Consider the following 16,547-nt stretch of genomic DNA (forward strand, 5'->3'; position numbering starts at 1 on the left):
TTTTTATCAGCGGATAACATCCTTATTAATAATATCAATAGCTATTTACCTACGTGGAATATATTCTTACGGATCATAATTTTCCGAGAAATGTTATCCGGAAACATAGCTAATAGAAGAGAAAATAACAAAACGTAAACAAAAAGACGATGTCTAATTTATCCGAGTCGCTTGGCTTAAACATCTTTACTCAAAGAAAAATACAAGTAAACCACCAACCAACAAGAAAAATGGAACCAAGGCCAGTTGCTTGGGGCAATCACTGCGGAACACTCATTTATCCTTAAGGTATCAGTAAGTTAATAAGATGGATGTATTTTAAGGTTATTTCAGCGGGCATTATCTAAGAGATTATATAAAATTGAACGCTTAAATAAATGATTATGCAAGTTCAGATTATTTGTACCTATTCTTTTGGCTTTTAGAATTTAGGTTTGCTTTTATGTAATGTAAACATAACGTGTTTTTTTTAAGTAGATTATAATCTCAAAACATTTTGCCAATATTTCAAGAATCTAATTATACTTACCGATCATAACAGCTTAGATATTCTGACGTCGTTTTATGCGTCAGAGGCACAGATCAAAGCAGCTTAGAGGCAACAGCATTCAGGCATGATTCCAATCCATCTTAGTTTGTATTTGTGTCGAGGCCCGATCATAGAATTGGCTCTTGATGATTAGGCCATCAAACTCTGGATATATGGTTCAACGCTTAACGTTTGACAATTTGGCCAACGACACATGGGCATTTCACGATATGGCTGGAAGTGCAAAGGCAAGTGTTAATTATAACAAATTACATTCAAAAGTGAAACAATCCATCTTTCATGAGCGGGTGGCGATTTGCAATGCACAATGTATGTAGATACGGCATCTGTCTGTCCGTATACAGGTTAGCGACGTGTGTGGTAGCTATATGTCACCGGCGGGACACTGCGGCCTCTGAATTATTCATGAGACATATGGACCTAAGGCAGACTGGATTTTACACTAGAATTTTAAAGTATCTATACTTATGCTGCTTTAAAATATGAAATTGTTTTGTAAAAATGGAGGAAACGCTGAACGTGGATTTCACTGTACGTTGATGTATATTTATTTACTTTTTAACTTCTAATAAATATTAGAAAATTCTAATTCGAATATTAGAAAGGATTTTTATATATAATGTACTCTCATGTTTCTGTACGTAAGGGAGAAGTGCGTTGTTATGCGTCAGACAAAGCGATTTTCTTTTACGTTTGGAAAATAAATTTTTATTCTGAAATATTTATATAAACTTGATAACTAGCACGCAATTGATATTATCAAATTTTTGAGCTATCGAACTTCAAGTGTCATACTCTCGTTTCGCCCGTGTGTTATTCGTTTTCCACTATTAATCAAGCAAGTAATGGACATTCCAATTCTTTAAATATATCAATGAAATTTGGTACACAAATATAATTAAAAACTATATAGTTACGTTAACGCTCAACACTGGAATGAAACTTTGAGACACAGGTAGTTTTTTTAATCCATTCGGTTATAATTTTTGTTTGAAGTTTTCATACTTAAGTCAAACTATATAATAAAGTAAATAAGTATATTATTTTTGCGTATAGATATATACGCAAAATATATAAAATAATAATATAAGAATAGCAATTGACAAGGTAAAAACTGTAATAACAAAACTAAATATAAAAGTGCATGAGTCAAAAATCAAAAACGAAACTAGATACGTTCAATCTCAAAAACTGGCTTAGATTTGGCTTCGGTTTCCACTTGAGTTATGACTTGGCCCGCTGCCACTGCAAGCCTGGACTGCAAGCACGAATAATCAATTTTGGACATTTTTATTCCTTCATCTCTTAAACATTAACAAGCGCTCGAGTTAGTTTTGTAACATAACACTGCGTTTTCATTTCTATTGATACTTACTTCTTTTCGACATAGTCAACTGGTTTGAGAACATGAATAGAAAAATTGAGTGGAAACATGTAATATGCAGCCCCTTAAAAATATAGCTATCTGCATTTATTTTAACGTAAATGCTGGCTACAAATGTAGATTTACTATTTTAGCGATATTAGTCGCTAAAATACTAAGTCTACATACTACAGCCACTTTAGCGTTTCAGATTTCCGTCGTGTAGTATCGACGTGTATCATTTCGTTCTCTAATAATAATTTGAATATAGGTACATATTGAAAGCAGTGAATCATTTACCGCCGGCAAAAAATTTAAAGTCAAGATCTCAATTTCATTAGTAGTGAAACCCATTATAATACATAGAAAATCAGACAAAGCAAAAAGAAACACTTATTCAAACCTTCAAAGTTCAAAGTCACGAAAATATGTAAATAGATTCGTCTCGCGTTAATTCTAAGTTCACTTTAAATAAGTTCTCAAGGCGAGATTAGAATAATGATACAACTCGTTAATTAAAGTACCTGTAATTAGCTGAAGCACTTAAAAGTGGGTACATATTCTAGACCGGCGACGAAGTTAATAGGAATAATGTGGGTATAAATGGGAAAAGTTAACTCGTTTAGTACCTCCTTGGCGTCCGCGAGTCCTGCAGACGCTCCAAATTGGCCAGTACTTTACAATCACCCTTTTTTGTAAAATTACATCTCTAACGTGACCAGACTATGGGGAAAGCAATCAGAAATGTTCGAGTTGTATTTTCATAACATCTCAATATTTTATGTGCTATAATTCCAATAAGAGGTTTAATGGTTGACTGGTAGGGACTACATGGAATAAATTCGCCGATAAATACCATATCTTTTGCTATATTTTGCGAAAAAAAAAACAAATAGAGCTATATGGTAGAAAGTAATTTTAAGAGCAATAAATTTATTTATGGCCCAATGTGGGCGTTATTTGTGTTAGATAATATTTGAAACAAAATTAATTTTCTAAATTGTTCTATTTTGTTCGTCAGATCTAACATTTTTGTCATTTTGCACCTGCACTTTACTTCGTGTCTAGTCACATAACACAAGATAAAAAAATATCAATGATATATAAAATTGCAACAAAAGCATAGAAAGATAAAATTGTCTATGATCCCACGATTGCTAACTATATGGAGCTTTTGTTTAGAGGAGAGAACTTGCTCTTTGTGCGCGTTCTACCATTCGTATACTTCCTAAAGACCATGCTATAGTTCCATAACTCGACTACAACATTATTAAAAAGAGGACATTGCATTAAAATCGCAGGTCCTGATACTGCAGACTACAATACGACGCAGAAACAATATTTATCGTAACATATATCTGTCAGTCAGGTGTAGAGGTGAGACACGTTAAGGACCAGTATTTCCCAGTTTCTGGTCCGGCGTAAAACTAGCTTTGGGTTAAACCCATTTATGGTTAGGTGATATGAGAAGTTTGACGTGTGGTTATACTCTCGTCCGACGTCGTGAGAAGCGAGGAGATAAAAAAGTAAGGTAAGGGAAAGCTTTCTCAGCTGATAAACAACAAGCATTCCCTTCATCACTTTGCCTTATATTAACAATTATATTTTTCGAGTGAACCTCTAGGTTTGTCGCATTCGCATCACAACCGCGTATGTAAGAATGAGAGAGAAAAGATTGGTGAGATTATTTCAAGAATATAGGATTATAATAAAGGGGATTTTCGACTCACATCGTGGGACCATCGAGGAAGTTCAAAACCGATAATAGTATAAGCAACACGGACTTGGGAACTGTCCTGTAACAGTATGACGGAGGAAGCCCCAAACTTATTCTAATTACTTAAGGATACTTTACCTTATTGATGACATTCACTAGCTATGTAACGGCGACTTGGTTCTGTGTAAAATTTGACATGGCAGTGTACTTTGTATTATTTGAAGTTTTGCTAGTTTAGTTATTTGTATACAGGTTCCAAATATCGAAGTATCAGTAAAAAGTATATATTTTCCATTTTGTCTATAAAACAATTGATGTGGTAGTTGTTAAAAATATATAATAATAACATTTAAAATATTCAATTCCTGATATATACTATAATTACGAACAAAAATTGTATTCCCTTGGAGTTATGAGGTCAATTTTTGCGGTATGTTACAAATATCCGACAGAAAACGATTCAAAGTTTTAAAATAATTCCATTTATACGAACAAAATAATACTTACAGTGTTCAGAATACAAACAACAACATTTAGTTTGTATTACTTTACCTTATTTATGGACGCGGAATATCCGCTTGAAATTAAATAATAAAGTCTGCGCGTGGAGATGCGCGTCCGGGTCTGCCGCTCGATGAAAATTTAACGAATGACCGCCACAAAAGGAAATTGCACCGTGTTCCGTACGTGTGAACCCTTTAGGTACCGCTCCATCCCTCGCTTTGTTGAAAGGATCTTAAATATTTTGCAATTGAGATAAATAAAAAAAATATTTTAAGTAGAAAAGAAAATCAAAACTTAACTGTAGTACTAGATCTAACATGGGACTACTTGTGTATTATATGGACAACTTAGATGTCTTAAAAACATAGCAATCCTGCTCTGGCCGGCCGTGTAATGAAGGCGAAACTTTGTGTCGATATTTGGAAGTATACAACAAGATCCATTTCTATGGAAAGGCTTCGTAAAACCGGGATGATTCAATACTTTTCATTCTAAAATCCCCATAGGAACCCCGGTTAGTTCGGGGAACTCCCGAAGTATCTAGCCTACCTTTAGATCAATACATTTGAATATTCCTTACCCGCTGTCCTGAGTGAGTGTTAGAATGCTTCACAACGCGATACACTGTATCAATAGGATTGAACAAAACACAAACAAACAATGAAACAATATCACTAGTGAGTAAACGAACACACATTTGATATTATTGCACAACTTTTAAGTAAGTAACAACAAACCATTGTACAAAGTTACTATTTTAAGATCTAGTTAGGCAGTTCCAATACATAATACTGAAGTTAAGAAGTACATGTATTTCCTAGCTTAGGCATTAAGAATAGTGAACAGGAGTCCACTATTCTTTTGTCAAATCACGCATACCGAATGTATTTGTTATATGCTAGAAATAAACTATATTTTGATTTTTTTTTATTAAATAATCGTGTTTTCCTTATACAATCCAATATCAGGTATTAGCGAAACTCTCAACAATGTTTTTCTTAATAATTCAGTTTCAGCGGGACATGTCGGTTTCCTTTCAGTGAGTGTTCAAAAGTTTATTACCATCTAAATAGGCGTAGGATCTAAAAGGCGCGCGGCACGTGACGCTACAAATAAAAGCCCACTTAATTCACAGATCCGACTGGCAAATTTATGCCGCGCCGTATCTCTAATGCCGGGGTCGTGACAACGCGTACATATCAACGGCCCGTCAGGACAAGTCGTTTGAATCAACAATCGAACCCTCGTATCTTTCCGACTGCCTACCCTATAAATAGTTGGATGCTTGTTTACGTTGCTGTCGCTACTATCTATAAGGTTGACTATGGTTATATGTTACGTTTATGAGCTCAGTTACATATTTGGTTGAAAGCTAAAGTAAAACAGAATTTACCAGCTGCATCTTCCTGCACAGTTTCTAAAATTCATGGGAACACACCGAAAATTCTTTATAATAGATATGGGTAAAGAGTTCCTATTTGAGGATCTCAGTTTATCAATAAGTGTACGTGGTCCAGCTAAACGTGACCCTTGAGTTTTGCGACTCCTGGCTCTATCTACTACGTAAAGACGCGGTATTGTATTAGTTTATTCGTGGGTTCCGTAACGTAAACTAGCATCTTTATAAAAATAGCAAGACTAAAGTACCTATACAAGTAAATATAAATCGTTAAAGACTTATATAAAAGAAGTGGCAGTTTCTGTAAAAATAAAAGGTTTAGTAAAAGCTTTTCAGACTGACCTCATTCCTGGAATTGTAGTCTAGACGATTCTAAAGTCTAAATTTATAGGCACTTCTAAATTTGTGCCATCAAATAAACTGTATTTATTTGGATAGTTACAGTTTATTTATATATATTCTTAGGAATAGATTACGTCAAATAATACTTCTGTTATTCTCCATTACACGACATGGAACTCATAACTAAATTTGATTAGAATTTTAGTACTTAAAGTTTAAGACATTCCTTAAACTAACCTTATATAAAAGTTAAAGATTTTTTATTTTAGTTATCGTTTTTTTAATTTTATTTCAACGTAAAAGTTATCGTTCGATTCGATTTAGATCAATTCACATCAATTTAGTTTTACAAAAGTAATTTTTTTTTGAGGCAACTCAATTTTATTCGCAGCTAATGTTTTTTTTTTTTTTTCAAATTATGTGTTAATTCCGCAACATAATAAATAAAGGTTAATGAACCAGTCGAAACTTACGTTTGTGTTCGCCAAGTTTTTTGTCGTAAAATAACATCTTAACAAAGAAAAACAGGGCTGTCACTATAAATGATTGTATCGCGAAGATGGGTTTTAAAAGTAGTATTATAAACAGTGTTCTGTCTTGACAGGCAGGAAATAAAGACAGACAGATAGTCTTAACTTCTTACTATACCTAACATTCTTGGTTTTCGTCGTCTTTATTATCTCATCACGTGTGATGACATATGTCTGGATGTAACGTAAAAAAATAGCAGTAAAATTATATTCTTAATACGAAACTATTGCATACATTAATTTCACGAATTAGGGCTTATGTTACAACTTTCTAATTAAATACCGTAATCTGATAGATAAAATTAACTGCCAGATAAATCTGGCTGATATAATTGTGGTCAGTTAAACATGCAAAACATGTAAAACACAATTTTTAGCGCTATCTGTTCGATATGTTACATACAGTCTATTAGATACCTACTTTTTCAAATTACTATATTCATATTATATTACATAGGTTGGTCTCTTAGCTTGCCTAGTACAGTTAGAATTAACTAGACAGCCGCTTTATCAGTAGTTTTACATATTCAACGACGGACGGCTTGTTAACGGACTTCACCAAAAGAGGTGGTTTTCATTTCATCGGAGTCTTTTTTTATTGTTTATAGGCTAACCGCATATGTATATACCGAATATTCATAGAAAATAAGTAAATAAAAAATAAAAAAGCGGACTCTGCCCGCTCAGATATTACTGATTTAAGGAATGACGACGAACGACAACATATGAGAAAGCTACCGGGAATATGCTTAAATGAGAGAGAACCGAAAATAAATACTTAGGAAACATTTGTATCTGTTTTTTATTTGTGTATGTCATCTTACCTATATCCCGCTTGGTTATCAGATGCAGAAATTTTCAATAAACTCAATGTTGCTACAACATGTCTGCTCATTGTGGAGTTTGAAACTTCATAATATTACAACACGCTGTATACTCGAATTGTGTTGTTAGGAGTTTCAGCGACCATGTTCTGAAATTAAAATTCAATTTTACGTAATCAGCCAGTGTGTTCACTGTGATTTTAGATTGTTATATGAAAATGTAAGATTTTATTATAAACTTATCTACATATTTCAAACATAGATAAATAGAAGAAAATTCTAGATGGTTCTTAGTATCAGCAATTGACACAATCGAAAAGAAGAAGCGTAATTTTAAATTAGAAAACACCACTCCATTAATAGTGCCAAGAAATTGATGTATGTGTTTCATTCCACGTAATCACCACTACCCTTAGCCATGAGGAATACGACTACGAAAGAAACGAATGAAGCTTTGAAATATATTAAGTGAAACAAGATAATATCATGTTAATATAAAAAGGTTTTCGAATATAATGACGTCTTTTCTTTCAAACAAAAGGTCACGGATATTTATTTTCACTTCTCTTATTCATAGCAAGTTCTACGAGCTACGAAGAGGCTACGAGCTGCGGCTCGAGTAGGCTCCGCGTGTAGGCATTTCAGCTGATCTTCAATAATCATAATTTAAAACTTTACTGATGAATGTTATTAGTAATAAGAATGGTGTCATATGTTGCATATATGTATGTCAATTAAATTCCGGTAATATTCGAAAAGCAATAGTTTGAATGTGTGTTAGCGTGAGTTTGGTAATGACAATATCATGATAAAATTTGTCTGGTGTATTCAAAATTTTATATCAACATTGTATCCCAATATTTAGGAAATATGTAACATTTTTATATAAAAAATAGCATGGTAAAATAATAATTACTATCTTACACCAAAATAATAATTTTCCAAACATATTTAAGGTTATTTTCCCTCTAATTTGTAAATATTTAATCGTGAAACGTCATAAAATAATTTACTTTTGCAACGAACAAGGCTTATTCTAATTAAGCCGTCAAAGAGTATAACATCGTAGGCTGAATGAATAATGTAAGTCTCATGAGAGCTTTTATCCTTTTTACAGGCTCTAATGAAAACATGGCATTGTGACCTATTCCTAGAAATTAAATATGTTGCCATTTAGTGGTCCCTGTGGTATGTCTGCTAAACTTTTATTAGTCTGCCGTGTCTGTCTGTCTGTCTATTCGCGATAAACTCAATAACTACTACACGGATTTTCATGAGGTATTTGAGGTATTTCGTTCACCTATAGATAATGTGATTCCTGAGGAAGGTTTAGGTGTATAATTTATTGTGTTTTTGCCCGAGCGAAGTCGGGCGGGCCGCTAGTGACATATAAAGAAAAATCTTTTTCTCTTTAGACTTGAAGAAAAATAATATACTGGAAAACAGATTATAAACTTTCTTCATAAAGCTGTATTCAAATGTTTCCTGTTATTAGTAAATAATAATATATTAGGGGTATTTTTTAGGTAAAAATAAAAGTACACAAAAAAAATTAAATAATGTATTATGTTTAACGTATTCATTTTAAACGAAAATCACAGTTGTCATAACGGTAGTCCATAAATATTTTATTAACTGAAACAGGGCTATTTATACGTTGACATGAAATAAACTTTATTCGCTTCCGCAATAGTGCCGAAATAAAACTAAGAAAAACCCGAAAACGGGCTTCCGCGAAGCGTTTCACATATGAAAGTATTCAGGAGCTACAAGATAAATGTATATACGTTTACAGCAGTACAAAGCCGGGTGTTCGTGTAGCAAAATCCGATTCGTCATAAAAGTATAATAATAGTGGGTCGGGGGCGCCGCAACAACGGGTGGGTGACCTACCGAGCGCGCGCCGCCGCGGCAGTCTTCAGTGGAGCTTTCTAATGACCCCAGGCGTTCTCTGTTGCGCGAATACACACATAAAACCAACTGGATTGTTTAAAACTCCAATCTGATTGAAATTCGGCTTATTTCACGCGTGGTATACCGCCAGTGCGACAGGACAGGCGCACTTCGAACCACCCCTCTTGCGATTCGACGTCTCCAAAATGGACCCTAACACGGACGGAATAAGCGTGTTTTGTAATTAGTGCCCATGTCCGCGCAAAGCTAGGTGAGTTTATAAATATTTCATTATATAAACTTTTTGAGTTAGATTATAAGGGTAATAACTAAATAAACTTTCATGCTTATTCACTAAACTTGAATGGAATTGTTTAGATTAGAGGTAGAGTAACTGAGGATATTCTGTTGAAAGTTTTATTAAAATTTTATTATTGCTGTGCCAAATGCATTAAAATAATATTATTCATTAATATAATATATATTGATAGTTTTTCGTAGATTTATTTTGTAGTGAAATCGGTTAATTACCCGATATATACATACATATAAATATTAGCCCATTGTTGTAAGAGTAGCATTATAGCCTCAATTCTTATTGCCTCATATTGCGTAAAATGTCTGGTTTGTGCAGTTTCATTGAATTTTCATTTCTCTTTCCTGAATATATCATACATACCATTAAGAGAAGTGGCTTTGATTCAGCTGAACCAAATTTCCATTGAGGTGTAGCAGTAGTAAATCTATACCTAACTTTTAAACCAAGATTATTATATATATATATATACACAAATAAATAAGCTAGTATTTTCAAATTAAAAATAACAGTTTTGTTCAAAAAATGATTGAAATATTCGGAAATCTTGTCAACAGCTCATCAATGTACCCAAGTGCAATGGAAATTCGCCCCAATTACCACAGCATAAAGATCTAAGATAATTAGGTACGCGGTTGACTGTCCTCTATTAAAGAGTCCATGATATAATTTGGTGAAGTAAGTTATTCATGCAGTCCGTTTTCGCGGGAACCTGTAACAATCTCAGCCTTGCGGTGAGCTCGTAAACTGCCTGACGGGACTCCTCGTAAAACTCAGGCCTATTGTAGCTTTTTCAAATATATACACCGAGTGAGGATGTTTGAAAATTTCTGTTCAGTTTTTGTATCTTTCTTTCTATGTTTTGTATATTTATTTTGACAACAAAGAGATTCCAGCACGTTGCCGAGAGGAAGGGTTCCAAGAAGGCTGGCAACATTAACCCTCTGTAATGAGATGGTAAACCTTTGTGCAAGGAAACTGCCCGCTCTTGGATCGCCCGTTACGTCGCGGAGACGAGCTGAGATCTCAGTCATGAAGGATTTCATTCTATCTACCTTAAATATGTATTTATATCAATAAATTTGGAGGAAATGGTCCCAGAATGGAAGTACCGATCATCGGTTTGGTGCCTGCGCTGGCGGCCACAGTCAGGAATAAAAAATAAATAAGTCCCAAATTCTGTAAATAAATTATTTAATATGGTTATTTCGTTTCAGGTTATAATCAAGCTTATACTAGAATGTCATAAACATTGAGTATAATGTAGTTTCATAGTTATGAAAGAGATTTTATGCTTTGGGACCGAAAAAAATTATGGCGACGTTTGGAAAATTGTTTCATTATTACTGTTTCTACCCGCCATTTTGCGAGCTCAAAATACCCTGGGGTGTACCGACTTAATAAGGAGCAATAAATGTTCCTGTTATACGTCTGAAGAAGGTAAGGGTACATTATATAGCTATTTATGCCAAAAGAAATTTAAAATTAATAAATGTAAAATGTTTCACAGGTTTATTTTTAGATTGCCAGGACACTGTCTTAAAAGACGTGAAAAATGCTCTAAAGAAGGCTTCGCTTATCCATTCATTATCTATATTTGACCTCGACGACAACGAAGAAAACCTGGGACCCCATTTCATACCTCAAGGCGTTTGTATAAAACACATACACATATCGAGAACCAGTATAAGAGATATTGCTGATGACACATTTATGCCATTGAGAAAGTGCCTTGAAACATTGGGAATTGTGTCGAGCAAAATAAAATTTATACCGCAAAAAGCGTTCTCCGGCATGCTCAAATTGATGTCAATAGACCTTACTTCTAATTACATCGAGGATATACCAAGTTACAGCTTTTATGGTCTTCCGCTAATGAAACTGAACATAAAGGGGAACGTGATACGTGATATATCGGATTCAGCGTTTTCTAGCTTAGAACTTTCTCTGTCGGAAATTGATTTGAGCGAAAACAATCTTACTGCCTTTCCTATTGCATCTCTCTCGAAGTTACGCCATCTTCGTACCTTGAGATTAGCTTGGAATGAAATGTCTTCTTTCCCTATTGTTGAAAATTCTGATTTGATTGCTCTAGAATACCTCGACCTTAATTCGAATAATTTTGAATTTATTTCAGAAGACTGCCTTAAATTTTGTCCGTCCCTTGTTAGATTATCATTTCATTTTAACTTTATTCACAACATACATTACAGAGCTTTTTATTCGTTAGCTGAATTAAAAAATATAGACTTAAGCCACAATAGAATTAAAATATTAAACCCCAATCTGTTTCATAATAATAAAAAAATAGAATACATCGATTTGAGCCATAACCACTTACATCATATACATGGGTTATTTTCTAATTTACCATCTCTTGGCGAGGTATACCTTAGCCATAATAACATTTTGGATGTGCCAATAGATTCGTTTTTTAATTCTTATAAAATAAGTTCCATATATTTAGATAAAAACAGCATTAGCAATATACATAGTGAGAGCTTTAGTAATTTGATGAATCTGACTAAATTAAGACTAGATTTTAATTATCTTCATCAAGTGCCACATAATATTTTTGTAAACAACAGGAATATAGTGAAAATAAGAGTAGACAATAACAACTTTATTGATATAAGTAATAACACCTTAGATTCTCTCGGTAATTTACGCGAGATTAGGTTAAACAATAATAAACTTAGACTAATCTCTAAGCATCATTTTACAAATTCACTTAAGTTAGAAGAAATATATTTAAACAATAATGAAATCACTTTCATTGAGGCAGGAACATTTATTAAAATGTCTAATTTAAAGCTTTTAAATTTACAACACAACAATTTAGTGGATTTCAATGATGTATTGCCAAAATTACGATCAAATTTACTGACATTACACTTGGATTACAATAATTTGTCTCTTCTAAGTGCATTTATGTTCCTTTCTCAGGAAAAATTAAATCATCTTAGTTTGAAATATAATAATTTGAAATTCATAACACGAAACATATTCAGAAATTTGAGTCATATAACGCGACTAGAGTTGAATCACAATGAATTTTCTATTATCGATGATTTTTCATTTCAACATTTAAATTTGACGAGATATTTGAATCTGCAAAATAATTTAATTCGTAATATAACAAATTACACATTTTTTGGTTTAAGTGAACTCGAAGATTTAGACATTTCATGTAACAGGATATATTTTGTATTTGATATGGCTTTCGACTCTCTTAAAAAGTTACGGAGTTTAAATTTATCTTTTAATCCTCTCCAAATATTACAAAAAAATATCTTCCAACAGGGCTTGCCACTAAGTTCACTTTATTTGGACAATTGCGAGATTCAACTTATAGAAAATGACACATTCCAAGGTCTGAATAATCTAAAGATTCTCTCTATTAAAAACAATTCTTTAAGAGCTAGTGATTTATTGTCGATAAATATTCCAGGTTTGAAACATTTGTACTTGTCATTCAATATATTAGATTATTTACCCTTGAAATCTTTCTATCAACTTCCCCTTTTAGAATTTCTATATTTGGAACACTGCAACATAGAGCACATCATTGAGGGCACATTTAAAAATAACAAAAATCTTCTAAGACTGAACATTGCACAGAATATAATTAGTTCAATACCGATTAAATTATTTGACGTTCATAATTCTATTTCGGAATTTAATATAAGCAATAATTTTTTAGACTATGTGCCATATAACACTCTCCATAACTTCACTCAAATTGAAGTATTAGACATTGCTGACAATCTTCTACCAAGAATTGAACTTAGTGGTCTAGAGTCGTTAACTAAATTAAAATATTTGATACTAAGGAAAAATGAAATCAAATCTATAACATCGCGAAAAAAAGTTGAATTTACTGAATTAATAGCATTTGATGTAAGTTTTAATAGACTTGATCATCTACCTACGGTTATATTTGAAATTTTCCCTAACATACAAAATTTAAATATTTCTCACAATGACATAATTTACTTCGACTTTCTAATGACTTACAAAAAGAACAAAATTTCTTTAGTGAACATAGATATAAGTAAGAATCCTGCAGTTTCATGGACTTCAAATCACAGAGCAGACAATAATACGCTTGTAGCAAACTTATACGAATTACACATTTGTGCCACAAATATTACCAATGTTGACGATATCACTTTTGAATTTTTCACTAGCTTGCAACACCTGTACTTAAAATTTAATAAAATAAGACGATTATCTATAAGCCCTTTTTCAAAGTTAAACATTTTAGAAAACTTAGACTTAAGTTACAACAGAATTTCACAACTAAAAGCGAGTAATTTTCGTGGGTTAACGAAATTAAGGACATTATGTTTATCTAATAACAACATCGAGTCGATGGAATCTTTTGCTGAAGACTTGGGCAACTTGAAACTTTTAGACCTTTCCCACAACAAGTTACAAAACATTCTTAATGAAGATTTAATAAACTTGAAGGAACTTTCAGTTTTGCACCTAAGCTATAACAATATTAAATATATATCAGTCACGGCTTTTAGAAATTTGAACAAAGTTATAAAAATAGACTTAGACCATAATAAGCTTCAGGCCATACCAATAGAGTTGCTCAGTTCTGTAGAGAATCACGTTCAAGATATTTCTATAAAAGGTTAGTATAATACATTTTAAATATTACAATGAAAATCGATATAAATATTTTATAGTAATATTCTTATATACAATTATTTTTCAGATAATATTTTAATATGTAATTGTCAAAAAGATAATACGTGGATATGGATTCAAGATCACCCAAAAATAATCAAGTCAAACACAGTAACTTGTCTCAACGACGATTATCCCAAAGAGAAATGCGATGTTCCTATAATTTCTCAGTTGTCAGTGGACAAGCATAAAGACAACTCGGTGTCCGTTTCGTGGTTTATAAGAAACAGGACCGCTATTAAAGCGCTACAAATCTTATATTACGGTGAAGATGTCAGCTCTGAGGTAGGTGCATGTAATTAATTTAATTTCTGTATTTAGTTGCTGGTTACTTGAGGGATTACCCATTCGAAAACATAGAAAACATCGATTGAGCAATGTAGAAAATTTATTGCAAACTCAAACTATCTTTTAATTTCAGGTGAAATCAAAATATTTGGATGCGAATGAGGTATCAACTCGCCTAACGGATTTGGATCAGAATGCGAATTATGTAGTTTGCGTTATTACTTTGTATGATGATCCCGTTATAACTGTCGAAGATTTTGAATACAACAAAACAGCTGATATTAATTTAAATATTACAGCAAGGATTACTCAAGACATTGCTGCAGCAATTCTAATGCAATCGCCATCAAGTGAATGTATTTCGTTTAACACAATTAAAGAAAAAACTACAGGTAAAACCAAAATAGTAAAACCTTTTGATATATCCCAAATATTAAATCGTCGGATGGGTTTGATCGTGGGTTGTTCTCTAGGTTTTGTGGTATTTTTTATTATGGTAACAGTGTTGTTATATACAAAAATAAAAGAGAGAAAAAGGATAGCTAAATCTGATCCAACTTGGCGCGAAATGAATGATTACCATTCAATGCAAAGTAAGGAAGATATTTTACAACATTCTACCACTGCTTCTACAGATAATATATTGTTAGGTATGACCAAAAATCGTAAACATTCTATAGACCACTTAAAATAGATTTTAATATTGTTACACATTATACTCATATGCCTAAAACAAAGTTTGTTGTCTATTAGAAATTAGACTAGAAAATAATGTCAAATCTAAAATTCTAAACTACTTAATAGGCATGTTTTATTAATATTAATAGTACCAACTTGTTATAGATGCTTATTTAGAATAAGAAGCTAGTTTTCATAGATAGTTTAGTTCTTAGCTAGTCGATATTTTGTAATAAGAAAATTCAAAGATTATTATTTTAGTAAAATTTAGTATTAGAATTTTCAATATTAAATAAAACTGTTACTATGGTTAACTCATTTTGTTTTATTTCAATAATACCAGATAATGTCACGATGCCGATTGACCAGGAAATTGTTTTCTACATAAAATTATTTTTATTATAAATAATAACAAATGAACAATGGGTGAAACTTTTAAAAGTTTAAATTGAGTTAATAAGACCTTTAGAAAGGATTTTTATGTATTTATAACTTCCCGAAAACAGTATCTCGATTACGAAGAACCATTGAAAGAAGTAAAGTCTTCCTTTGATGTAAGCCTGAAGTTGGTCTTTAGAACGTCAAATTAATTTAAGTAAGTGACTTGAATAGCGTAATGTAAGTAATACTCGAGAAGAGCTATTTTTGGGACTGCCAATTTATGTGTTCGCTTATTGATTTCTACAGATTTAATTATATATTCGGTTTTTCAACTGATTAACTTTATTTACATATATAATATACTTTCTTCTAATATTAAAATTAGAGTGATTTCGATAGAATTAGATACAATGACATATAGAATGACTAATGTTTAGGCAGCTTAAGGAAGCTTGAATTTGTTACAAAGCCATGTAACTTGTATTAAGTTGCAATTACTAGCAACGACTGTTAATTCAACAAGATTTTTTACAAAAATTAATTATTTGATATATTTTTTATTGCTGTCAGAGAGATCTTATTGCATTCGATAAATAAATAAATAAATAAATATATTAGGACAAATCACACAGATTGAACTAGCCCCAAAGTAAGAAATAATGTGCGTTACTTCGCCGGGAGCCTTTCCTAGTAGCACCATCAAGTTATTCTATATATCATAATAATACACTGTCATCCGTTATAATTAATAACATTGTTTTTAGAAAATTAAACTGTCAATATTAATTACAATAATTATCATGCCAATTCTGATATAGCAATAATTATGATAGCCCCGTGGTCTAATTATGATAATTAGTGTAACATTGGTCAATTAGTGGCATTTTGAATTACTTCTCCACTTGTCTAATTATTTACATAGCCAGCAGTTTATTTACTAGAGCATAACTAAAATCTAATATCTGTATTTGATAAAACAAGCAATACTTCCAAAAAACCTAGTTAAAATTATACTGTGCAGTACAAGTAATTATATTATAAAGCTTGTATAATGCAGCAGG

General features: G+C 32.2%; 1 protein-coding gene and 1 long non-coding RNA gene across 3 annotated transcripts; one reads left to right on the forward strand and one right to left on the reverse strand.

The window, feature by feature from the left end:
- Nucleotides 1–694: 694 nt before the first annotated feature.
- On the reverse strand, nt 695–9,245 carry LOC128671489 (uncharacterized). The gene is made up of 3 exons (XR_008404851.1): nt 9,123–9,245; nt 7,230–7,378; nt 695–763 (listed from the first exon to the last, which is right to left on the reverse strand). It is a non-coding gene; the product is annotated as an uncharacterized LOC128671489 (long non-coding RNA).
- LOC128671488 (protein artichoke-like) lies at nt 9,121–15,398 on the forward strand. 2 transcript variants are annotated; one of them, XM_053747976.2, is made up of 6 exons: nt 9,121–9,393; nt 9,996–10,116; nt 10,656–10,878; nt 10,949–14,083; nt 14,168–14,424; nt 14,561–15,398. In XM_053747976.2, the coding sequence occupies exons 3-6, from the start codon at nt 10,716–10,718 to the stop codon at nt 15,119–15,121; spliced, it is 4,116 nt and encodes a 1,371-aa protein (XP_053603951.1). In that variant the 5' UTR covers nt 9,121–9,393; nt 9,996–10,116; nt 10,656–10,715; the 3' UTR covers nt 15,122–15,398. The 2 variants fall into 2 exon arrangements, with proteins under 2 accessions (XP_053603951.1, XP_053603949.1); XM_053747974.2 differs by lacking the exon at nt 9,996–10,116.
- The last annotated feature ends 1,149 nt before the right edge of the window (nt 15,399–16,547 follow it).

This window comes from Plodia interpunctella, chromosome 7 (genome assembly GCF_027563975.2).
Source record: "Plodia interpunctella isolate USDA-ARS_2022_Savannah chromosome 7, ilPloInte3.2, whole genome shotgun sequence".
Taxonomy (NCBI): domain Eukaryota; kingdom Metazoa; phylum Arthropoda; class Insecta; order Lepidoptera; family Pyralidae; genus Plodia; species Plodia interpunctella.

Excerpts from the sequence above, each read along its gene's own strand:
- LOC128671488 (XM_053747976.2), top strand. The coding sequence starts at position 10,716 with ATGAAAGAGATTTTATGCTTTGGGACCGAAAAAAATTATGGCGACGTT. Across the intron at positions 10,879-10,948 it reads CTGTTATACGTCTGAAGAAG|GTTTATTTTTAGATTGCCAG; the intron begins GTAAGGGTACAT and ends AATGTTTCACAG. Across the intron at positions 14,084-14,167 it reads TCAAGATATTTCTATAAAAG|ATAATATTTTAATATGTAAT; the intron begins GTTAGTATAATA and ends ATTATTTTTCAG.